Source organism: Pinus tabuliformis, chromosome X (genome assembly GCF_031772625.1).
Source record: "Pinus tabuliformis cultivar Carrire ecotype Pingquan chromosome X, CPIR1, whole genome shotgun sequence".
Taxonomy (NCBI): Eukaryota; Viridiplantae; Streptophyta; class Pinopsida; order Pinales; family Pinaceae; genus Pinus; species Pinus tabuliformis.
Window position 1 is genome coordinate 770,317,374 of NC_142308.1, and position 26,813 is coordinate 770,344,186.

Here is a 26,813-nt window from a genome sequence, read left to right on the forward strand (position 1 = left end):
GCTTTGTACTTACACCGGAAGTTGTAATAGCTTTGGAGAAACATCAAGACCATGTTGCCGAGGCCGTCATGCAGAAGGCGAGGGATATCTGCAGCGGGACTCCGGTGCGTTTTCTGTACATTTTATATCAATTTAATGGGTTCTTAAGAAAAAAAACATAAAGGAGGGTATGCAATCATTGCAGTGAAAGATTAATTTGAAGAAAATACTATGGAAGAAAGCATCCAAGGTTAAAGGTGTTCTGGTCATTGTGTTTTGCAGGCGAAAGTGGAGGAGAAGATTGTAAAAGGAGATGCGAGAGATGCACTGTGTGATGCAGTGAAGAAGGTGGGGGCAGATTTTCTCGTCATTGGCAGCCATGGTTATGGCACTTTCAAAAGGCATGTCTGCAAACACCATCAAGTTATTATCAGCTACTGTTTGTTTGCAAAGCTAGGGGATCTTGGTGGTGCATGGTAGGGGATTTTGGGTGGAAAGTGTTCAATAAGATTTGATGTTTTTTACTGGGTTCAATTTCCATAAATGATAGGTTTCAAGTCATTTAAATTTTAAAGAAATTTGATTCTTTTCTAGATTAGTAAAAAGTGACAAATTAGATTTCCTTGTGTAATTAGATTAGGAGAGTGCAATTCTTGTGTATGGATAGCTGTTTTTGTTTTTGATTTTTTACAAGTGGGGAGCTGTTTTTTAATATGTATGTTTTCTACTTTTGTTCTTTATGTTTTCATGGTGGATCCTTGATGTTCTAATTATAAGGTGTTTTGGGAGCATGATTTTATAATAGGCACGGTGTTGTGATTGCAGAGCATTTTTGGGAAGCGTCAGCGACTATTGTGCCCACCATGCAAAGTGTGTTGTAATGATCATAAAGAAGCCTCACAGTTGATCTGCAATTTAGCTCCTGGAACACTCTGTTTTGGCTCTGTTTTGGAGAGTATAAACCATCCAAGGCATTTTGATGGTCTCCCTGTAAAGAATAAATCGGTTATCTCTTTTTCTTTCGTTATTTCAAGGCTTTGGACAGAGACCATAATTTCATTTTCGAATCCAATACCAGATTTTCTTCAAATAATAACAGGGTTTTGTAATTACACCTACATGCTTCGTTTTTCATTCAGTGTGACATTGGGTTGTTTGTATCATCGTCAGCTGCTAATGGGATTTTCTTCAGAATCCTTTATCCCTAACTCTTGTAGTTGTCCAGGTCAGAAAAACAAGACAAGCCCAATTATGGGTTTTGTAACATCAATAGAAAACTCTTCAATTATGTATCTCCCCACCAATAATAAAATCGTGCAATTTTTAGATAAAGAATAACATAATGACCAAATGTGCAGTTTTCATATTCATAAAGAAAAAAGAAATCCTTATTTGTCATAGAAGATGATCCATGCAACTAGATTAACACAAGCAAATTCCATGCCATGACTACTTTTGAGAAAAATATCAACCTATTTGTGACTACTACTAAAAATATTTCAAAATATTTTGTGGAAGATAAATCCCTACCATCCATGGAATAATTATTGATAATTAAATTTAAATTTTGAAAGCCCTATTCCAAAACAAACATGCCTATAGACATAATTAATCGGTAACAAAATGAATTTTCAAATTACCTTTCCATTATTATATATATTATATATATATATATATATATATATATATATAATTTCATAAAATTAATCACTATATTGTATCATATATTAAATAAATATCTCAAATTTCACATTCTTGCATTTATATTTTATTTTTCGTTATTTTTAATTTTGACAAGAAAATTAACCACAAGATAAATTTACATATTATGACGATCATATTTCCTCTTATTTTATATTTACATTTTATTTTCATATTTCCTTGCTTTCCATTTTTAATAAGGGAATCTAATTTTATTTAATTAATCTCTTTTGAAACAAATTAAAATACTTTTAATATATATATATATATATATATATATATGAGAGTTGCAATCAAACTATTTAATATATTAATACATAATTTTTTAAACAAATTCCCTGAAAATTATAAAGTTCTTAAAGATTTCAACAAAATTATTATATTCTAGAATTAATTTTAGGGTTTTAGCAATAGAGGCCATTTGATTTATACATAACTTAATATATTGTCTTATCAAAACACCATCTTACAAAACATATGAATTTGAAAGATTATTGGATCTATATCTATGGAGGGTATTTTGTTTGCTTCCAACCTTTGACAAGAGATTGGTTCAAATATGCTTCCATCACTAAGAGATTGGTTCAAATGTGCTTCCTTGTCACTATTATTTGGTCAATTCCAATAAAACCAATAAAACTAATAAAGGGATTTTCTCTCCTCCCAAGGCTGATGCACTTCAAACATTTGGTGGATGGTTGAGTTTTGAATTCATCCTTCTTTTTGCTTGGTTTTTTCCTTTATCTAGCTTTCAGGCCGACTCTGTTGTATTGCTGGATTTATTTCCATTCACTGATGTTTTTGACATTGTTTCTTCAAGATATGTCACGCAGGACCATGCTAGTCCATCCATTTCACCTTCTCAGCGACTCCTTGATAATTTTTTGACATTTTGATTCTTGATCGCCCTCGGCACACCTTTCCAATTCGTGGACATTTTTATAATGGAGGATGATATTGGGCTCACAATTCATAGAAACAAGACTATGTAACTCCTCTTTAATCTAATTAATGAAGGATGTCTGTTTTTTTTCTTTCGAAAAAAAAAAACTTCATTAATTCCTCATATCCCAACTCTTGTTTCAATTCTAGAAATTCTAACATCGAACACTCATTTTCTCTTCAACTACCTTTAATGTCTCAATGCCACTGTCCTTCCTAATTTCCAACTACTTTTAAACTTTTCAATATATGTCGTTGTGTTAATTTTGTCTTTGCATCGTCTACAGGACGCCTTATTTTGTCTCGCACTAATCTTTCTTCCGTCCCTCTCATTTCCTCTCATACAAAGAAAGTCATTCTTGGACTTTATCACAATAACTTGCACTTTTGTGAATTCCTTTACAAAAGTTAAAATTTTCACAAACCACTTGAAAAACTACAAAAAAAACTATAGCATCTCAAATTTCATGCCTTTTAGGAACTTCATATCCAACGAAGTAGAACAACAAAGAATGTAGGAGAATTGAGCTCCAAATTGTTATATGCATAAAACCACAAACTTTCAACCATATCATCTTACTAAAATAACATGACAAAATTAAAATGAATTCAAACTGGTCACAATGTATATGAGAATATATAGAGACTCTAAATTATTAATATCTCATTAACCATCTTCCACCAATTAAGCTTTTGCAAAAACAAAAAACTCACAATGTACAAAGTAAAACAACAAATAATGTTAAGAAAGTTCAGTTCCAAATTGCTACATGTATAAAATCATATGCTTTAGACCATGTCACTTACCGAAATTAAAATATATTCGTAACTTGTGAATGTATATGAAATTGCATAATGATTCTGAATTATTAATACGACATCAGCCATCTTCCAAAAAAATTTGAGTTTGTGCAAAAGAGAAAAAATCTATTAATTTTTAATGTATACCAGAGTGCATAATGATTTTGGATTATTCTATGGTATTACCCATTTTCCAAAAAATTTAGCCTTTCTAAAAATGAAAACAAATCCAAATTAAAAAAAAAATAAAAAAATAACACAAATTAATATATTTATATACTCAGAAAACATCTCTTTTGTTTAAAGATTTCATTATTCATATAATAGATTTAATACAAAAGCATATAATAAGAATAGTACGTTAAACATTAATAATCTCACATATTAGAGCAGAACGTATCAACAAAAAATATTCACCTTTGCAAAACTAATTAATAGCACAACAAACCGTCCAAATCAATGAAAATAATATAGTAAAATATTTTATGTATTTTTTCTGACCTGGACAACTACAAGAGTTAGGGATAAAAGATTCTGAAGAAAATCCCATTAGCAGCTGACGATGATACAAACAGCCCAATGTCACACTGAATGAAAAACGAAGCATGTAGGTGTAATTACAAAACCCTGTTATTATTTGAAGAAAATCTGGTATTGGATTCGAAAATGAAATTATGGTCTCTGTCCAAAGCCTTGAAATAACGAAAGAAAAAGAGATAACCGATTTATTCTTTACAGGGAGACCATCAAAATGCCTTGGATGGTTTATACTCTCCAAAGCAGAGCCAAAACAGAGTGTTCGAGGAGCTAAATTGCAGATCAGCTGTGAGGCTTCTTTATGATCATTACAGCACACTTTGCATGGTGGGCACAATAGTCGCTGACGCTTCCCAAAAATGCTCTGCAATCATGCTCCCAAAACACCTTATAATTAGAACATCAAGGATCCACCATGAAAACATAAAGAACAAAAGGAGAAAACATACATATTAAAAAACAGCTCCCCACTTGTAAAAAATCAAAAACAAAAACAGCTATCCATACACAAGAATTGCACTCTCCTAATCTAATTACACAAGGAAATCTAATTTGTCACTTTTTACTAATCTAGAAAAGAATCAAATTTCTTCAAAATTTAAATGACTTGAAACCTATCATTTATGGAAATTGAACCCAGTAAAAAACATCAAATCTTATTGAACACTTTCCACCCAAAATCCCCTACCATGCACCACCAAGATCCCCTAGCTTTGCAAACAAACAGTAGCTGATAATAACTTGATGGTGTTTGCAGACATGCCTTTTGAAAGTGCCATAACCATGGCTGCCAATGATGAGAAAATCTGCCCCCACCTTCTTCACTGCATCACACAGTGCATCTCTCGCATCTCCTTTTACAATCTTCTCCTCCACTTTCGCCTGCAAAACACAATGACCAGAACACCTTTAACCTTGGATGCTTTCTTCCATAGTATTTTCTTCAAATTAATCTTTCACTGCAATGATTGCATACCCTCCTTTATGTTTTTTTTCTTAAGAACCCATTAAATTGATATAAAATGTACAGAAAACGCACCGGAGTCCCGCTGCAGATATCCCTCGCCTTCTGCATGACGGCCTCGGCAACATGGTCTTGATGTTTCTCCAAAGCTATTACAACTTCCGGTGTAAGTACAAAGCCTGCTCTCATCACAGTCACAAAACAATGAATAAAATAATAAGAACAACACGAATATAACTGTAGAACCAAAAGAATCATTCCTGGCCTTAGATGACAATTTTCTGTAGCTTCCAGATGCATTTATTTATCATTCCTGGCCTTAGATGACAATTTTCTAGCTTCCAGATGCATTTAAATAAATGAGTAAAGTGTTTTTGCTTGCCTTTTTTTTTTCATTATTTTGAGTTTAGTTTCAGGTCAGTTATCTATGGAATGAAGAACTATTTACTCACAGTAGGATGTTATCATCAGAGGATTTCATTACCAGTAAAGTTGGGATAGATACTCCTAAATAGTTTAACCCCAAAAATAATTTACATCTTCGATTCTTTCCCATCAAATTTAAACCTAAAACTTAATAAGAACTAAACCCACTCTTTTACCCTTATAAATGAGGCAAGTTAACATTACATTCACCATGAAGTTACCGTAACTCTGCTTAGTGTAGAGTCTGTAAAGAGGAATTTGCAGGAGTTGACCCGGTTTAGGGTGGGGATATTCTTATAAGGAAATATTTGATTGTTTTTCTCATTGACACCATGGCAGCCGTTTATACGAATGGGAACAGGAACATGATTGAGAACATGGTTGAGAAGTTCGCAACAATGAAAACACTACAGAAATTGGTTACATCAAAGTTTTCATGTAGGTAGAAAACTAGAACAGATATTAAAAATGAATACAATAATCACATAAATTTCAGTAAAATAAGTAGAAAGGTTAATTAATTGAAGAGAACACTTTCCAGTGAAATGAGTAGAAATGTTAATTAACTGAATACAACACTGTAACACTTTCCCTGTTTGAAGATTGGTCCTCTATCACTCTTAGAGTTTGACTAACAAATTTTTTATTATATAATGTTTAGAAGTTAATATTACTAAATAGTTTAGTTGGTGAGCTTGGAACTGTTCACTGCAAGCACGAGATCAAAATCCCAGGGGATTCCTTTGTGGTATTATCAGCCAGGCATATTAGCAACCAAAAAAATGAAACTAACACCTTAACATGGATAAGATAAAAATCCTATGATGAATCATAGTCAAGGTATAAACCCTAACAAGTATTTAAATGAATTGAACCAGGTTGGCTTTGATCCTCTTTCTCTGATCAATCTAGCGTCAGCCAAGAGGTGCTTAAATAAATCAACCAAACCCTCGCTACATTAAGCAACGAGGCACTTTGAAAGCTAGCAGTTGCCCGCGCCACAGCCACAGAAGAAAGTGAAATTGCAGAAAGGGGCAAACCGGCACAAGCAGAATCTAGGTAACGCTAGAAATACAAAAGAATTACTCTGTTCACAAACAAAATCATAAAATAACTAAATAATTAGAACAATTCCTTACATACCAGGACCTCCGAGCCCTTCATAAGCTCCGAGCCCTTCATAAGCTCCGAGAAGGCGCTTGGAATGGCACAAGATGAGAGTGTCGGTGGAATCAAGATGTAGATAATCAACAGCCCACTTTAAAGCATACATGCTCTCTTCGCTTTCGTCCACTGCAACTAATATCCTTCTTCCACTCGCGTCTTCCATTCTGTAATCGATTAGATTTCAATCCGCTACTTCTTCTGATTCACCCGTCTTCGATCAGCAATAACAATACCAGTAATGTAGCTGGTGTGGGGTTTTCAGAGTCGGAGGTTCATCCGAATTGTACCTGGGTGGCGAGCTGCAGAGTTTAGGAATTGCAGAGCGGGAGGCGCCGAGTCGAGGAGGAAGGTGAGTTAGCAGCCCGCGGGATCGTAATTTCGAATTTCCAATGGCAATAACTCTCCAGCTCGGACGCGATGTCAGGATTGCCGGCCCCCATCGGATATTTTGTCAGGGAATGTCAGGATTGTCAGGGGAGGGTGGCCGAGAAGGAGGGTAGCAGAGCTAGGGAGGGTGGCTGAGGGTGGAGGGATTGCCGGTGGCCGGAGCCGGAAGATTTTCCGGCCAGTGACGGAAAACGGGCCATTCTACCGCCTAGGTAGACTACTCCATTTTGTTTGGGATACAAATTCTTTAAATGGTGTTTCATGTAATTTATTTGAATTTTGTTGGATTGTGATCAAAGAAATTTATAATTTGTACCTTGGTTTTACAGTTTTTGGGATTCTTCTATAGAGATTTACGACAAAGCCTGGTGGACCTCGATGCTCTTTTCAACATCTTAAGGTAATTTTCTTTGCTAAACCCTAGGATACACGTTGATTTTTAGTTTTGCAAGACTCCATAAATGCCATTAGCTTTATGTGTGACCTAATTAGTTATATTTTTTGCATGTGCATGTTGGAGTGTACATCTAAACCAATTTAATCATTTTACTTAAAAATTTGTTCAGAATATTAACAAACCATAGTATGACACTTATAATCAATTATGCAAAAATTCCAAGCAAACATAAATAATTATATAACATATCACTAAAAAGAGATAACAAGCATTTATGGAAGCCAAATCTGCACACTGTTTATTAGCTTTTCATTGGCATTGAGAATGTAAAGTCTATTTCTATGATTATTGAGAAGTAGGGAACTTTTATAAGTGAATGAGTAACCCTCATGGTCTATAACTTTTACCATCTTTGCCCTATTAAGATCTTTCAACAAAGCACACTTCAAGGGCCCCTACAAGCAAAATGTCCTAGGATTTTTAGGTCAATTTCACATGATTTGCTTGAGGGAAGTAGAGCCAAGTTTATGATATATTTTTTGGGATTTTTATGGTTCAAACAGACTCTGATGTCGAGTAAAATTTTCTGGTAAATTCTAGATTGCAGAATGAAACAAAATGGGGTAAAAGAGAGAATAATTTTGGATTTTTTTTTATTAACAAGGAAAGAAGACTAGTGCCTTGATCTGTTATGGGCACATTATAGCAAAATCTAGCCCCTATTCTAGTCAGCGTATCATTTTGAAAATTTTAATAGATTTTGCAAGAATTCTTGTGTGGGGAAAATTAGGCATCAAGTCATCCTATAGGGTTGACTGTATATGCCATAGGAATCACACAGAGGAAATGCCATTGTGAAACATATAGAACCTGAAATAGTATGTTGTATGCAATTCGATTTTGTGCCTTTGAGATGCTTCACATACAGATCTGCAACCTGTCAATCATGTGATGCCATTCTTCTGTATGTGTTGAGTCTGTCATGTTGTACCTTTTGTTTATATCATGCCTCTTGATGAATTAGCAAAGCATTCATTGTTAGGTTGTAGCTTTTTCTGGAGAATTTACCAGTGTTCATCTTCCAGAATGGTTGATGTTTTGAATCCTCAACTGGATTCATCTTCAGGATGAACACTGGTAAATTCTCCAGGAAACCTACAACCATATATTCCATCCCACAGGAATCTTAAACCTGTCATATATTGTTAATTAATCAAAATTATTGTGTTGTTTTGTGGTTCCAGTGATCCAAGAAATTGATGTGCTGTCTTTTGGGTTCCATTATCTGGATACGAGTCAAAAATATTGAACTCCCAAGAGAAGTTTATCGGTCAATTTCATGAGTGTTAATGCATCAGCGATGGTGATCCCATGGGGTGTTATATTCCTAATATACATGTATATTAACTTGGCAACATTGAAGTGCAAAATATTTAGTAAGAGTGCCTTTCAATATCTAGCACATTAAAAAAGTTTATGTGCTGTCTTTTGGGTTCCATTGTTGCTGACGGTATACGAGTCAAAAATATTGAACTCCCAAGAGAGCAAGAGTATATGAAAATGTTGTTCTTACATAAAATGTCTCTGAGGCAATCCAACGTTGTTGTGAAAGACACTGCCTTTAAAATGGGCTGTGATGAGCTCAATGGCAAATGATATGCAAAGTACAGAGTACAGAACACATCTGACCTTATTGGTTTTCTTTTGTTTTTATCAACATATAGAGCACAAACATCATAATCAAGTAGAAGAAGATGGTATTAATAGCCCGAGATTCAAGAAGAATGGCATTTTGCAATGAAGATAACTTGTTCTGAGCCATGACCATAGTGGCTTTCTTTGACTCAAATTCTTCCTGAGTTGACAAAACCATAGAGGAGCTCTGTGCTAGGCAATTATGAGTTGGCTAAAGCTCCTCTTGGTAAGTAGTGAACTAAAGCTAGTGCTGGCAAGCATTATCAGCAAGCTGTTGTACTGATACTTGCTTTATTCAAATGCTTCAGCTTGAGTTTGTGTATGAGTATCAAGGCCTTGCAAAGCAAGACTTTGGTCATCCAGTAGTAGTTTCTGTTGACCCAATGACAAAGTCACTGCGTTGCCAATGTCATCTGTTTTATTTTGAATATTGTCTAATTGAGATGATACAGTGCTAGCCACTTCAGTGATTTGCTTTTATATCTGTGAAGTTAATTTTTGAAGGTACCCTATATCTTGTCCTAATCTTACATAGAACTTTTGAAGATCAACCATACTAGTGTCCACAGTCTTCAGCATATCAAACTACTATTCTTGAAACTTAAATTAAATGCCAATTATCTGATGAGATTTCTCAAAAAAATGGAATTGCACTGATCTATAACATTTGTCATTTTATCTTGTACAACCTTTGAATTTGATCCAGTAGTTATGCTTGAGAATAAATAGAGTCTAGGGAATTATGGTTTTCATTAGAGTGCTCCAACTGAGAATCTGACTGCTGCTCTCTTTTATCCAATTTGTTCACTACCCGATGAGTGGATGACTTCAACTCATTCACAACCCTTTATCTTGCTTGAATGAATTGCTCTGCAAATGATGGCACATAGCTCTTGTACCCTGTATGCAATAATCTAATCTCTAGAACACTAATTTGTAGAATCTGATACTAGCAGAATAACAACAGTAAGTAGGGAGTACTCAACCTGATATGATAATCATAGGTAGAACAGATATGAACTCTGCTTCTTACTGACTTGGTTCTAGAATTCTAACATACTTTAACAACAAGGTAAACAATGTAGGCAATTATATCATCGCTTCATCAACATTAGTATATATAAACCCTCAGTTCAAGTAGAGACAAATTCAGTTAATAAACAAAACCAAGAATTTGTATTAAGTTTTATTTTGTTTCACTGTTGAGAAGATATTAATTTCATTTAATAGTTGATCTACTCCATGAGAACTCCCAAAATGGATCCCTTTTATAGCAACAAGGTGACCATCAGTAAGCCTCCCAGCAGATATAGTCCCACAAGCACTATGTCCACACTTTTTTTTTGTAGTAGCAAAGATTTTAGTGGCCTTCTCCAACATCTTATAAGAGAATAGATCAAGTTTGAATTCTTCAGAGTGCATAGGTAGAAGGTTTGCAAGTTGGCTTCCTCCCTGGACTGTCTAATTCAAAAATTAGATTATCTATGTTGTCTGTGTAAAGCAAGTGCAATAAGACTTGCTGCCACAAGTGTTGACGAAGCCACAAGCCCAGTCGCAAGGACTATTCTCTTTGTTGCATTGTGATCTCTTCGACAGTCCTTATCGCGTGACTTCTCACCATGCTTTTTGCATACTCTTACGTATCCAGTGCCTTGACAGAACTCATCTCCTTGATAGCCATCTTTAGAAGCACACCTCACATTGTCAATTACATCTACTGCATATTGATAGACCACATTGGGGTCATAGTGAACATCATCAAAAAGTGCCCATAACACCCAATTCCCACTTAGCCGATACTTTGCATCCAAATGGGTCAATATGGGTGTGAGTATCTAACTAATGAAGCTCTGGCATTGCAACTAGGAGAAGTGAGCAAAGTCATCATCTCCATGGTGCCATATTGTCTCATTCAGAAAGGGATAGCAAAATGTCCTATCAAACATGCACTGCTCATTGCAACTCTGCATATAAGGAATATTGCACTTCAACAGAAAATCTGGAGTGTTCTTGCAGTCAAATAACTGGAGAAAGTTGTTGACAGAAATTGCATAATTCTTCATGCCTTTGACACTGAAGCCCTTGAGGTTTTTAGGATAGGAAGATTAGAGAGGATTGATGATGATCCCATCTGATGAGAAACTTATAGTAAAGGTTGTTCACTTAAATCCTCACAGTATTGTTATAGAATTGCAATTTGAATCCATCCAGCTGACAATGCCTTGAATTGATATAGAAAGGATATGGAATTGAGGCATTCCCACAAGTTTCACTGCATTTCCTTGTGCCCTGTGCTATGTTAGAAAACACTCTAATCGAGAAGACCAGAGGCAGCCATGAACCCAAAAAGGCCAGAATAACAAGATAGCAAAGGCTAATACTTATTTGTCTTGAAAGTTACCACATCATTTTAAGGCATGCTAAGACAATATATACTTCCCAGAATAACAAAGCAAATACGCATGTATGTTTTGTATATCCACCTGGTTTTGAAGCCTGCGATGGGAAGATTTTGCCTTTGATATGATGGCAGCGTTCATCCTATGCTCATTACCTACTCTAAACTTCCCCTTTCAGCTTCACTACTCCATTCGATTGCAAAGTCTACAATGGTCCGTATCAAATCAACCCAAAAGTAGGACAATCATGGCTCAAAATATATATGCATTCAATTTCTTTGTTCATACTTTTTTTTTTCTTGGTTCTCGACAAGACAAGAGGTTGAATAATTGCTTAGACACTGTAGTAGCCTGTCTTTCATAGTGTGCTTGATTAGTACTTCATTGTATGTCCACAACCACCGAGTATATGATATATATATTTACTCAGCCTACTACATATATATACTACATATCTATCCAAATACCAAAAATGACATTTTGGACATGTGGGTTCAAACTTCTTGCATTTGGGTCATGAAGGCATGACTAGTGCCTCATTGTCGAATCCCGACAGCTACTGCGTATACATCCTAGTCTACAATATATACATTGGGTATATCACCAAATCCTTGAAATGAAATATTTTTGCATGCGGGTCAAGAGTCCTATATTTCAGTTACCCATTCACAATATAAAATATCAGGGAACCACCACTTTGATACGAGTGCCAGAATTCAAGTGCCACTCTAATAATATGTTTGTTTGCACCAGAACCAGGAAGGAGTTACATTGACGCAGATGGAATTCAAGTCCATATCTATGCAATTAGTGCAATAAAACATTTATTTTGCACAGATTTTTACCAATCTGACAAATATTGCAACACTTTGACAATAGCCATGAATCATTCCAATAATAAAATACATTATAGACCCGAAGAGGGGGTCTTCATTTTTGTCGAAATAGAAATATTACCAACTTGGTGAAAGTTTTCTTTGAAAAAGATGGAAGAGGCTACAATGATTTTGGATCTTCGTAAACATTCTTGGCGACTGCTATGTGCCAAATTGTAAATTGATAAGACGCGACAATCATATGACGTCTTAAGTGGATATTTAATAAGAACAAAGCTATGTTTGAGCTTTGAGCAACTTGAAATAAAATTGAATGTCTGAATATAGAGGCATTTGGTGCTACTTGTGCAGCAGATCCACCCTTTGTTAAACTTGGGGAGCAAACTTGAGAGTGAGACCATTTGTACTGCCTCAACGCATATTCTTAGTGGAATTTTAACAAACACTTCCCTTGCAAACTCTAATCTCTCACTAGGAATACCACTTTTGTTGCAAACTCATATGCGGGTGTTGTCGTTGGCAGGTTGCAGGTTCAAACCCCGCAGCAGCTAGCTTTCGCCAGATTGCATGGCCCACCAGTTCGATGTGCATGGTAGTATTCAAGTCAGGTGGCTTCCTATTTTGACTTGAGTTCACTTCTGATAGTGTGTACACTGACTTGCCTGCCCTACTTCAAAGTCGCTAAATGGGCACATGAACTTAAAACACTAACAAAGGTGACCCAATCTGTTTTCATTCTTGCCAAAAACGTTTCTCTAAAAATATGTAGGGTTTTCTCACCATACCCAACTTGGGCATATGTTGCCATCATTGCATTCCAAGAAACTGCATTCCTTGTAGGCATTATATTAAATAATTGGTGTGCACTCTCTAAGGTGCCAAATTCGTAATGATTGATGTCCATGAAATGGCATCTCACATAACCATTTTATCAAATAGAAGGTGTGCATCATCTATACTCCAACACATTTAGTATACATGTCTACAAGGGAACTCTCGAAAAATACATCCAATTCAAGTTCACTTATGATTATCAAGCCATGTAGATGTCTTCCTTGCTCAGTGGAGTGTAAGGTAACAAGCACTGAGGGCACTATTGAAGGTAATATAATTCAGCCTCATGCTAGACCTATGCATTTCACGAAACCATTGGAGGGATTCCTCACTATACCCATGTTGGGTGTAGATCCCAATCAATTTACTCCAAGAGACCACATCCCTCTCAGGAATCATATCAAACAATTACCTTGCACGCTCTAACCTACTGCATCGGGCATATCCGACAACCAAAGAATTCCATGTGAAAACATTAGGCACGCAGATGTGATCGAACACTTGGATTGCATCCTCCTTTCTATCACACTTAACATACATTTCAATAAGAGCAAGCTCTGGAAAGGCATTTGATTTGAATCCCACTTTGATTACCTTAGCTTGAACTTGCGCACCACACTGGGGACACATCAAGTTGGCACATGGATTTAGACCACTTGTCAATGTAAATTGGTCTGGCCTTAAACTTGCAAGCTTCATCTAAAAGTAAAGCTCCAGAGTCTCCTTGTTGTGGCCTTGCTGGGAAAACGCTGAAATGATTGCATTCCAAGACACAAAATCCCAATCAAGCATTTTGTTGATGAGTTCAACTGCATCTTCAACATTTCCCCTTGATAGCCCGGGGTGGAGATCTTTTTTGGATTCCTGATTGTTTTTGTTCTTGAGCAACCTCCTTATGCCCTGGAATCTGGCTTGATGGTGATTGGGCAACAAGAAAGACCATAATGCTGCCCAATCTATGGCTAGGTGGAAAAGCGTAGTCTCTAACTCAGTTGCCCATTTTATCTGGGATTAGTACTTCTTATGATTGGAATGTGCATTAAACTCTAGGTCGAATTCAAGGTATGAGGCATAATCTTTTATAAGGAAATATATCATTGATGGTATTTCTTGATAGTGCATGAATTAATTTGATGGTTGTAAGAGTTCAATTACAAGCCTATGAGTTCAGTGTTGAAGCATACATAAGTACAATTTGTGAATTAGATATGCATTGTTTCTTGTCACCTTACAACCATTATCACTATGCGTTGATAATCATATCAACATTTTGATGCAATCAGTGATGGAAACTTGTAATTTATCCTTGTTTCTTTCTATCCTAACTATGACGTGCAAATAGTTGCAACTACTGTATATCTTGAGGTCTACTAGAAAATGCAGATTTGGTAGCAAACTTTTGGGGGTTGTCATCTTCTGTTCTGCAGTTGGTATTTTTATTCGCTTTATCCAACATTGATTTTTGTTATCCAATGCTTTTACCTACGAGCCATTGACCATTGTAAGAATACTTCTGGCGTAAAGAGCATTGAAAGGCTTACATGCAACCTATAGGCTTAATTACACACACACACACACACACACACACATGCATGTGTGTAGCACCCACAGACTTCATGATACCTAAAGGAATAAATACTCACATCGGTAACATCGATCTTTTTTGATGTGTGACTTGCAGTTTTACCCAGTGATTGAAATAAGGGAGCAAGATCTCTATCTACAGGAACTTTCACATAATCTTTCTAACTCTAAACCTTTGACAGCTATTAAAGTGTCCCTCATTGTAGAGGGTGTGGATGACAAGAAAGTGAATATTTGGGAAGCTAAAGTCCCAAAAGTGTGGTTAACGATATGTCCAAATTCTATAATTTTGCGCTTTGGTTTCTAAACTATCCTGCAAGGTAGATATCTCCTTTCATTCATTTCTATCTTCATTTTCATTTTCTGAATGTTGATGAAACTGGTTTGTCCCTAATAAACTGACTCAGCTTGTAAAGCTCTATATACATCCAAAAGATAATGTGCACAACCCAGATTATAATTTAATGGAATGCATTATCCCAATGATTCACGATTGTCACTGTTATGAATATTTAAAAGGTCTTGAAAGCATTATAATTGTTGGATTATTGAGCGCTTAATACTTTTTCTGGCTGGTGACATCTTAATTCAAATTTAGCTTTTATGACTCTTTAAATGGAAGAAGTGTCCTTAAAGTGAATTTGTAAGTTTTGCACCTTAACCAATTCTGAATGATTAATCATTCAGTTATGGACTTGGAGAAACAATGCCGACTGCTAATTGTCAAATTGTAGTATGTCACGTGTGAGATTTCCTGTTGAAGTTTGTTTAGCTTGAAAGTGTTTCACGCACCTTAATCTAAATGAAACTTATGTTACGTATAAGTGTACCTTCTTATGTGGTTGTTTGATGGGTCCCCTTAACTTGTAGTTGAATTTATCCTCCTTAATCTTCGCTGCCACAAAGATATCTTTTTCTTTTGATTGATGTGTCCCAAATGAGAGGGAATGCTCCTCTATATATACAATTTAGTGGAGTTGAGGGGATGTGACTTATGATCTTCTTAAGCCGACATATAGTGTAGGCCGACCTAAATAATTTACATGAGAGAAACATAAATTCGAAATTCCACTTCTACTTATCCAAATTTGATGATATTTAGATCAATTTTCGTCCTCTCAAAAAGAGGAATTCAATGCCACAATTATCTAGCCCCAAAGGAGCTGTTCAAAGTGGAATTTGGCCCTAGTTTCCATTTTTAACAAAAATAACCATCAATACTTTTTTATAGCATTTTAGGCTGAATTCACAATAGTATGCTAAAAAGTGTCATTTCAATGTCTAGAAATTAGGATATATAAATGTGAGATATATACTCTACATTTTTGGGTTATCTCCTTTTCAAATCTGAGCTTTTTTAGGCTACATGTTAATTGTTTGAACTTTGAACCTTGAAGAAATTTTTGGATGGACTTCGTAAATACTCGAATGAATGGACTTCGTAACGCAGTGGTACCATAAATTGTGTTAATTCAAAGATTTGACTTCCATATTTTCACAAAATACAATGATCTCAATAAATACTTATATGTATAGATACTTATGTTTAGGATTATATATGTGTTGGAGCAGTGCTTTTATGTTTTACTATAATCCTGATGTTGACAAGTTTTAGTTGACTTTTTTCATCAATTGCTCATAGAATATGCAAAAGGAAATGATTGGCAAAATGTGGCAAAAATTACATTTCTCCTGATTTCTTTTTTTATTGTTCATGACAAGATAATCATGTTGCAGGAATGAGTTATCCTACAATCTGTTTCAATTTGTGGATTTTTTTTCCTCCCATTTTTTTTACAAGGATGTAGATTTCATTTTCATGTTGATGGTTTTTGCACGAATCTTATCTAGCCCCAAATGATGGTAATGGAGTGGATCTTGAGAAGTAGTCGTGGACACAAACTCTATCAGTGGTTAATGTTACAATACCACTTCCACTTGGTATCAGAAAAAGTTTAATGTTCTGTGACATAAAGAAGAGTCATTTAACGACATGGTTGAAAGGGCAACCTCATGTCTTAATTGTAAGTCATTTATTTGCGTTTCTTAATTGTAAGTCCTCTGTTTGATTTTGAGCTTCATCAGATCAATTATTTCACTAATCCAATATGCATGGCTTGTATTTCTCACCCGATGTTAGTTACTTGACATGGTTGATATAACATTCAATTCTAGGCCACTTTTATTTTAAGTCAGAGATTTTATTGATTAAAATGATGTTCGTATTTTAATTGATTTAAAAAAGTTTTGTAAATTCCACGTGGACGTTATTTTTTCAGGGTGAGCTCTTTGCACCAGTAAGGTCAGAGGAGTCATAGAACATAGGTATACAACTAACGCATCTTTGGCCTTTGTTGTGTATTTGTTATTCTTTATATCACTGATGGATGGTTATTGATTGATGTAAAATAGAGGATGGGAAGGTTCCTGCCAATTCTCTTGACAAAACAAAATCAAATGGAGTCGTAGAATTGTGTTTTAAAGGGTGAGCCAAAAATAAGTACTTGAAAGGTAGAACTTGAGAATAGAAAGCTATCTGATCTCGATCTAGAGACACAACAAACCCTGGAAAAAAATGATGATATTGACGAGTCTTCCTTGCAAATAAGCTCTAATTGTTAGACCACTGCCCAAATTTCAGTTATCTGCAATGGCAATAGTGACTCTAGATTTATTTGTATGAATAACGACTTTGGCCATTTTCCTGTTCGTTTCCTATGAAATATTTTTGATTTTCAAATTCCAACTAGTTTGTTGTTAAACTAATTAAAGCTTTGATGACAAACATATAGTTTTCAAAGCTCTTTTCTAAATCTATTTTCTTGAGAAAATGTCTTTTTACTTTAGGTGCTGTAGATTGCTACCGCGTGACATATGCTACTATATAATTGCCTGGATAAATAGACAGAAGTGTTCTACAACGTAGTCTTTTTTAAATCTAAAGAAACATAATTTCCAAATACAAAGTTTATTAATTAAAAACATCTTTTAGACATCTTAGTTAAGTTATGATTATATTTCTGTAGGGGATTTTGTGTACATTGATATTGTGTTCTCTTTGGTTTCTGTCAGGTAACAATGGTTAATAAGGAATGTGTTCTTGAGCAACAGGCACACATCGTATTCTACTATTGACATGGATCTCCATGGTTTTCAGGCATGGGACAAAAATGCAGATGTCAGTGGGATCTCCAAAGTCCGTGTTGGATGAATTTAATACTAGTGATGATTTTGATTCCTTGTTAGATAAAGAATGTCACAAGTCAAATTCAAATAAACAGAAGTAGCTTAAGAATGAAGGTGAAGCTATTGCTTTCTGTTCACATCAATTTTTTTTATTTTTTGGTTGTTGTTGTGTTTTGAGTGCGGACTTGTGAAATTTTAAATTGCATGTTAGTTTATGTGAAGGGGGAATATATTTATATATATCCTATGCCGTTCATGGTTTCTGGAGATCCATGTTACATTTGCACAGAAGTTTAGATATCATTCAAATATCTAAACACCCAACAACAACAACATTGAGATTTTTATTTCACTCAACCTATAACATATTGCATCTGTCTTCATCAATGCTCTTCTTCCATATGCTATCCACTTATGACATTTCTTTTGCAATATTTGGTGCATTTGCTAGTTATAGGTCATTTATAGGTTATAAATGTCTTCAAAGTTTCACTTCTAATTGAGTATTCAACTTAACATATTGATTTTCTTATATGTAATTATTTTTTCCTCCACCCACATTTCATAAGTTCCATAACCATTAAGTAGGGACTTGCAGGTTCGACGCTGCTTTGCTTGTTTAGTAAAATATTTTCGAGACTTTAATTTATTGAAAGTTGTTGAATTTACAATTTATGAAGTTTCAAGGTCTAATTATTTAAAGGGTGCTAGCTCAATGGAAGAGCATCTGCTTTACAAGCAGTTGGTTGGTGGTTCGATTCCATCGTGCCCTGATATCCATATGGAATGATGACGATTAGTTTTTGGTGACGAAGGCTCTTTTGCCCATCACCAATGAGCTTATGGTGACATTTTTTGACCCTCACCAAAATATGAAATGGTGACGGTCAACGAACGACACCATATATACGCATCAATAGTGATGACCATGGAAGGTCCGTAACCATAAATCGTTGTTGTTGATATGAAATGGTGACGGTCACTGTCCGTCATTATAGTCATTATTCGTGACTGACTTTGAATGTCACCACAACACCTATACTTTTGACAATGCGGCGTTTGGTGACGGTCAATGAACGTCACCATATATATGCACCAATAGTGACGACAATGAAATATCCATCACAATAAATCGTTGTAGTTCATATGAAATGGTGACGGTCATTATCCGTTATTATAATCAATATTCGTGACGGACCTTGAATGTCACCATAACACCTATACTTTAGGCGACGCCACCTTTGGTGACGTTCAGTTTTTGGTGATTGACGCTATAGTCCGTCACCATTGCTCATATGAAACGGTGACGGTCACTATCTGTCATTATAAATCATTATTGGTGACAGACTTTGAATGTCACCAAAACACCTATACTTTTGGCGACGCCACCTTTGGTGACGTTCAGTTTTTGGTGACTGAGGCTATGGTCTGTCACCATTGCTCATATGAAACGGTGACGGTCGCTATCCGTCATTATAAATCATTATTGGTGACGGATTTTGAATGTCACCAAAACACCTATACTTTTTGGCGACACCACTTTTGGTGACGAACACTCTTTTGACCGTCACCAATGAGCTTATGGTGACATTTTTCGCTCCTCACCAATGTCATTTTTTCTTGTAGAGTGGTAAGTAGTGTGGTAGCAGCCCTGCTCTGTTCATATACTCATTCCTCTTTTGTTTTGCAATAGTGCTTGTTCAGGCTAGTCTGTTGATCCCGATGGGCATTCCTCTTATGTTTTCAGCATTAACAAGGGTTCTTGTAGATCTTGATAGGCATACTTCTATTGTTTTTTCAGAAGTCCCTGCAAATCCTTGTAGGGGTTCTTCTTTTTGTTTACCTAATTGATTATTATTTTGTCTTGGCTCAGTCTCAGGGCTCAAACATAGCTTCAAACTTATTAACCACCCAAATTCTCACTGCAATTCCTCATCACCATAGGCATTATTCTTTTATCAGCCTTCCTCTTACTGTTTTTGCAGTTATAACTGTTGATACTGATGGGCATACATCTTAGACCTTGTAAGCATATTTTTTACTCATGTAATTATTAATGGTGTTCTACCACTTGAGTAGATAACAGTCAATCCGATGGTTAGGGGTGCCCAGGAGCTGTGTGATTTGATGATACTTTGTGCAAAGACATTGTTTCTCATTGTTCATAGTAGTAAGCGGTCCTGTGTGGGACTCCATAACAATAAACAATGTGTTGTCAAGTCCTGACCTTTTCCAACTCAAAATAAATAAATAAAATCTTAAAAACCCAGCAAGAGCTTCATGAAAATGTATAGACTAGGAATAGGCTTTTTTATTAATTCCTGTTGCATTAATCTGCATTGCGTTCTCTGATACAAACTAGGCCTTTTCTAAAATTCAGAATGTCTGCTTTAACCAGAGATCATGATTGTTCTTAAGAATTGCTATTATTTCTGTCTGCTATTGAAAAATCCCTAAATTCCACTCCATTATCTCTGGGCTAAAAGCTTCTCACTGTCTCTGATTGCAGATACAGTTAACTAACTGCAATTTCTGTCTGACACTGAAATCCTTAAATTATACTCCATTATCTCTGGACTAAAATCTTCTCAATGCCTCTGATTGCAGATACCATTACCTATTCGAATTCTGGATGTTCGGCCGAATCTTACGAAGGATCTGATGGAAGATGACAGCGAGGTTATTGCTGGAAGCTCATCATTAACTCACTGCAAAAGTGTTGCCACAAATCTCGCAAAGTGCTTTAATCGATCTTCAAAGAAAACCAGATCTGTGATGCTTTATGTGCAAAATTGGTTAATATTGTATATATCTGGATCCTTTTTGTCACCAATATGCCTTCGTCAGACATCTCCATGTCGTTGAAAGCAACTTTTTCCGATCACTAGTGAGCTTCATTTTTGGTTCTGTACTCCTGAGGCCCTGAAGGTGAAGGTCAGCGTTTGCTTGTTTGTGACTGATGATAAGCTGCAAATTGTAAATTATTAGGTCCTTGCATTTTCTTCAATTCAAAAGCAACGCACATGGGCCTTACTAAATGTCGACTATCACTGGGGCTGGCATTAAGGGTAGTATCCTCTCGCTATTCAGGTGGGAATGTGATACAGTTAGGCTGCATTTCAACTGGAAGAATATGTTTTATCATAGAAATCTCAATCAACTTTGTGTTGATTTATGTATGCGATACAGTGATGTTGAATTTCAACCTGAAGAGTATGTTTTATCAATAGAATTCTCAATCCACTGTGTTGAATTTTGTGAATCATACAGTAATGTTGTGTTTCAACAGTATGAGAGTCTTTGTTATCATAGAATGTTCAATCAACTGGTAATTGATTTTAAATATGTATGTTGTATATCATATTCTTACTAAATACTACTTAAACATAACAACAAAAGTTACAAATTATGATGCGAAAATCAAATCAATTCAAACCAAACATGTAAGAAACTAGCCATCTTTTTAATCTTTACATAACAACAAAAGTTACAAATTATGATGCGAAAATCAAATCAATTCAAACCAAACAAGTAAGAAATTAGCCATCTTTTTAATTTTTTTTTATTCTATAAAAATGTTTTAATTTTTTTAGCCGAAAAGTTCATTCTACAGCTCGATGTGAAAAGTTTATTCTACAGCCCTAGAATGCACGTGAAGAAATTAGATTCCTCTCGGCTTATGTTAGATCCTGATTTAAGATGGATCCTCTCAGCTCATGTTAGATCCTTATTTAAGATGGATCTATGCTGATTCTTTTTATTGAGCCGAGATGGATTTATGTTGGTTCTTTTTATTGAGTAGAGATGGATATACGCTGGTTTTTTATTGAGGAGAGGTTCATTCTATAGCCCAGTGTGATGTGTGACGTTGTATGTCGACTTGTAAAAAAATTTGAATGTGAAGAAATTGGATTCCTCTGGGCTCATGTTAGATCCGTATTTAAGATGGATCTATGCTGCTTCTATAAAAATGCTGAATAAACCAGACTCTATTAGTTCTATGTGCTAGAATTTTGTCAAGTTTCTGTTTATGTTTTTTTACCATAGACACACGCTTCATAGAAGTTGTTTGAAGTAAAAACAGGTAAACCAACAGAATCCACTCAACTTTTGAGACCTCATAAGTCATAACCCAAATTTCCAATACATTTATGACATATCTTTAGTTTACGAGATATCTGAGATTCATTTGCAGAATCAGAGTTTTACACACACTTTCCATGGGTTTTTTTATAGATCTTTTATTGAAAGGATATCATTATTCTTATTTTTCACAAGACATTTGCCATCTTTGAATTGTATAATGTGGTGATCTGCAATTGCAATTTGTTCTATGGAAAACAAATTCCTACCCAACCTTGGTACACGAAGAACTAGACCAGTTGATCATTATATGATCTCTATTGTTTACTCTATCGTTTTTATGGTTCGCTGTGGTCATATGGATGATGATCTTCTCAACTTATGATGTGTTATATTCTTTTCTAAATGCTTGACTATGGTTTGTAATATGTATAGTTGAGTATATGTAGTTTATGGTTCAGTATGATCTATATTGGTGACAAAGCCATTGGATAATTTGTCAATATCCTTTACCCTAATTAATATACTCTTCTCTTTTATGTGTGTGTACTTAATTTTTTTTTATTATTAATCTAAAGAAAAAAATTGTAATTTATATTCAAGAGGAAAAAAGTTTACATTCTGACTTGGGTACATCCCTCAGTATAACCCACTCTCTATTAGCGGCTACAAAGGGAAACCATTAAAATGGTTTAGATGCTTGAAAAGACCACAAAATATATTCAGAAACTAAGTCCCAAGTATCCACAGATCTGTCCATATGGTGTATACATAACAGTCTCAAATCAAATTTAGAGGCGAGCTCAAACTGAGCTTCAAAAGTTCAAAAATAGAACTGAAGAACTTCCTAGAAATGCATAAAGTCTATTCTGGATAGTCCACCTAGCGCTGCAAGATAAACTAGTCAGATATGGCTTTAATGCAAGGAGGCTGTGCAGCTTCTCCTTCTAATTCAGACATTTCCCAAACACCATCATTCTGGTCCAAAGCTTTCCTTGGTAAGTCTTCTGCTTCTGTTTTCAACTCCCTATAGATGTGAGCAACAGTGCAGACCATGAAAGTGCTGACCAGAAGTTTAGCCTGCTGACAGTGGGGAATAAGAACCAGATTGCATCATAAGAACTTTAACCAAAGGAGTACGCTTGATGCCATCATAAACATACATGATTTGGTGCTTTACCTGAGAAGGGGGAGCTTCCTGACCTTGAAATAGAAAATGTTCCTGGCAATCGAAATGGCCCAGGAGACAAACAGGGGAACCATTTAAAACTTCTTCAAAGCTTTGTTAGTGAACCAGTTCATACAGTTGATTAAAATATTTTCCCGCCACAGTATCTCCATACCTCCTTATATATGCACAGTGTATGAGTAGGAGATTTCTCTATTACACTTGCAAAGTGAAAAGAGGCTAGGACCTTGCCATGCTCATTTCTGCAGTACCTCCCAGAAACACTTTGTTGGCTAAAGCAAGCCACATGTAAACATGTGTTTTCATCTGACCTTCCAAATGGGCTTTCACCACTAAACATTTCTCACCAATTTCATCACCAAATGTTTCTCTATAACCTGGTCTGGCAGTGAAATAATTTGTAGCAATATTTACGCCGTAAGGCGTTCCCTCTGAGAAAGACATCCCTAAGATGTGACGTGTGCGATCCTCAGCCATTGATTTTATGTGTTAGATGATTGGAGTGTTTTCTGCCGTTCATTTTATCTGTTTTTTCATAGAAAAAAATGGTTTTTCCATGGTAATGGGACATGAAAGGCCAGGCCTGGCCTGCTGGCGATGAGACTCTTCTGCTGCCTTCCCAGATACTGCCTGCTGGCGATGAGACTCTTCGCAGAGACTATTGGCAGAGACTCTTCATGGCAAAGACTCTTCATAGAGACAATCGTCAAATGCAATCTGCAGTCCTTGGCTCACATCTCGCAGCATCAGCGCGCACCGCCGCTAAGCGCACGATGGAGTTTCTCCGCTTAAGATTTGCTTTCTCTTTTCTTCTTTCTGCTTTTGTTTGATATAGAAATTGTACAAAGCGGAAACTTCCAGAGACATCTGTGGTGGTTGTTAACTTATTGATATCTCATCATGTGCGTTTGATGGATTTATGTTCATTTCAATAGGGTTTTTCAAATTTCGCGATTGGTTTTTCTCAGCAGCACCATATTTTCATGTGCGAAGCCTTTGAAAGCCAAAAGAGGGATACGTGATACGGTGATACATCTATCTCCGACCTCTCAATACATGATGGTATAATAAAAGCAGATGTACAAACATTTAGTGTAGGAAGGGGCTTGCAGCCTTTTTTTTCTATACAGCACTTTAGCCCTGAGGGTAAAATTATTTTTACATAACAGGCACAGCTTGTAATTTGATTGTAAAAAATTGATTTCCTTGCTGCTTTGCCATAGCTGCACACCTCACAATTCTTATGCAATTTCCATTTCCATTTTCAGATTTTCCACTAGGTAATTGTGTTTTACATGCCAAATTTTTCAAAATGGGGGTGAAGAGAATTGGGTTAGATCTGAATAAGTAATTGAACATAGCTCCAAGATTTTTTATCTGGAGACTCCAGTGAATTAGGTTATTTTTTGTTTGCAAATGAAGGGATCTGTTGAATTCATCAAACTGGTAAATTTTGAAGAAATAACTAATTGTTGCCAATCAAAATGCATGGCCAGTTTAATGAATGTTCCACTGATTCAATGAATGTTGGACTAGTTAAAGTCACGCGACATCAGCAATAATACAAGTTTGACAGTTTAAGTTACTGACAGTTTTATCAAAAAGCAGTTGATTTTTTTTTAAAAGACTTCATAACCTGGACGGGAGTTTCGTTTTTCTCCGCAAAAAAATATTTAAAAAAATTAAAATATTGGAGTGTTGTAAGTGTTTTGTAGGGTGGAAATGAATTCAACACCATCAACCATAACTAAAGCACTTAAAAAAATTGAGAGTTTTTATTATAATTTTACTAGATCTTTTATTATTTTCCAAACTAATTTATAAATATTTTTCTGAAATTACTGTAATGGATTCAATCTGTGAGGCCACCCTCATCTTTTCACTCAATTTTGATTTATTCTTTAATTAATGAGTTCATGAATGGAATCATGCTGTCTTAATGCCGTCATTCTATTTTCACCCAATTGATTTTTCCATTATTGAATTTATTTAGTGTTCCATTTTGGTGCCAGAAACTGGAAAGGTCTACAGAATCTGATTGTGTACAACCGAACTCTGGGCATCTGCACAGTATATCTGATTATGTACGGCCAAACTCTGGGCATACGAAATGCTGTGAAGATACGTACTGTCTAATGGTACATCTCCCAAGGAGAGTTCCACTCCGTGCACATTTCGAAAATTGCTTTTTTAAAAGATAAGTCTCAGGTATAGGGAAACTTGGATTTTTCATGGAGTCTCAGAGAAAACCCTTATTGCTTTAAGATTTCAAATTAAACATTTATAACAAGAATGTCAAAGTGCTGACAAAAGAGGTTTCCTTTATAAACCTTGATCACGATTCAGTGCACTGGCTGTTAGAAAATCTCAATGCTGAGATGTTTCCAAGTTCCCTTACAATTCTTTTGGGTTTCTCTTTATTTAATTTCAGTAGCAGTTATTTTTTCTATAACTTATTAACTTGTGTTATAGACCAAAGTTGATTGGATTTCTTTTTATTTAGTGGTGGTTAGAAAATCTCAATGCTGAGATGTTTCCAAGTTTTTTTACAATTTTTTTTAGGTTTCTCTTTATTTAACCTCAATAGCAGTTTTCCTTTTTCTATAACATATTATAGACCTATCTAACTTGTGTTATGGACCAAAGCTGATTGGATTTCTTTTTATTTAACCTCAGTAGCATTCTCTTTTTCTCTATATCCTATTATCAACTTATCTGCCTTGTTTATGGAACAAAGTTGATTAGTTTTTAAAGTTTATATGTTTTTCAGCACAGTTGACATTACACTAATTATGCATGCATTATTTCTCTCTTAATTCATTCAATATAATTTGATTCAAAACATTACTTCCTTTTAATTGATATAATGTAAATTGATTTAATGAAAAATTGAAAAATTGTTGAGGCAATAATATGTAGTTACTTTGATTTTTGGTTAGGTATACTCTGAAACAAAAGAAGCATTATTTTGTAATAATGACTTTTTATTGGAAATTGAAGACTCCTTTGTGTAGGATTTTAATGGATAATCAGATACAACATATTTGTTGGTTTGAAGAATATTAAAAGATACCAGCCTAATCACAATTACAAACTAGATAGAATTGAAGATAGATTTACCCATATTGAGCTCCACCTCTAATGTAAACCAGTTTCACATGATCCTCTAGATGAGTGATCTCGATACTGTTTAGATACTTGTGTCACAATGATAAAGGAAGCATTATTTTGCAACAATTGATTCTTTATTGGAAATTGAAGACTCAGTTAGGTGGGATTTTAATGGAAATGTTAAAAAGATACTAGCTTAACCAGAATTACATCCTAAATAGAATTGAAGATAGACTTGCCCATATTGAGCTCCACCTCCACTGTAACAAGCTTCACATGATCCTCCAAGATCGAGTGCCCCTAATACTCTTCAGATCCTTGAGTGATTATCTTTAGTTTTTGTTTTCAAAGTTTATGCATGGACAGTTTGGTCATGCTAGAAACTTTGATACTTCTTGAATTTTGGACTAATTATACACTTCATTGGTAAGTTGTCAAAACCCTCTACCCTCCTGGTAGCTTGAAACTTATTTGTTGACATATAACATGATAAGGATTGATGAGTGTATATGGTTTGCATGATTTTTGAAGGCAATACAACCAAAAACAAAGAGGAAGAAGACTACACCAACTGATTAATTGATTCAAGGAAAAT

At 35.3% G+C, this 26,813-nt stretch overlaps 2 protein-coding genes and 1 long non-coding RNA gene across 5 annotated transcripts in view; 2 read left to right on the top strand and 1 right to left on the bottom strand.

The window, feature by feature from the left end:
* LOC149142140 (universal stress protein A-like protein) lies at positions 1-1,038 on the top strand. The gene is made up of 3 exons (XM_089448966.1): positions 1-104; positions 262-380; positions 805-1,038. Exons 1-3 carry the CDS (start codon positions 69-71, stop codon positions 884-886), a joined length of 237 nt encoding a protein of 78 aa, XP_089305092.1. The 5' UTR covers positions 1-68; the 3' UTR covers positions 887-1,038.
* A 3,052-nt stretch (positions 1,039-4,090) lies between these two features.
* LOC149142141 (uncharacterized) overlaps positions 4,091-26,813 on the bottom strand; it is a 45,073-nt gene continuing 22,350 nt past the window's right edge. Inside the window, exons 3-5 of the mRNA XM_089446772.1 lie at positions 5,000-5,103; positions 4,724-4,842; positions 4,091-4,324 (exon numbers count right to left, since the gene is read on the bottom strand). Of these exons, the coding sequence (XP_089302898.1) occupies positions 4,243-4,324; positions 4,724-4,842; positions 5,000-5,103 (305 nt within the window). The 3' untranslated portion in view covers positions 4,091-4,242. The remainder of the gene's footprint in view (positions 4,325-4,723; positions 4,843-4,999; positions 5,104-26,813) is intronic.
* LOC149142142 (uncharacterized) lies at positions 6,765-20,683 on the top strand. 3 transcript variants are annotated; one of them, XR_016264098.1, is made up of 6 exons: positions 6,765-7,116; positions 7,234-7,304; positions 16,501-16,673; positions 16,929-16,974; positions 17,722-17,949; positions 20,443-20,683. It is a non-coding gene; the product is annotated as an uncharacterized LOC149142142 (long non-coding RNA). The 3 variants fall into 3 exon arrangements; XR_016264097.1 differs by lacking the exon at positions 16,501-16,673 and having other exon boundaries at positions 6,779-7,116; XR_016264099.1 differs by lacking the exons at positions 16,501-16,673; positions 16,929-16,974 and having other exon boundaries at positions 6,780-7,116.

What these genes read in the sequence shown, in the direction of transcription:
- LOC149142140 (XM_089448966.1), top strand. Translation starts at nt 69, where the DNA reads ATGCAGAAGGCGAGGGATATCTGCAGCGGGACTCCG. An exon ending in ATATCTGCAGCGGGACTCCG is followed by an intron (nt 105 to 261) that starts GTGCGTTTTCTG and finishes TGTGTTTTGCAG; the next exon opens with GCGAAAGTGGAGGAGAAGAT. An exon ending in GGTTATGGCACTTTCAAAAG is followed by an intron (nt 381 to 804) that starts GCATGTCTGCAA and finishes TTGTGATTGCAG; the next exon opens with AGCATTTTTGGGAAGCGTCA.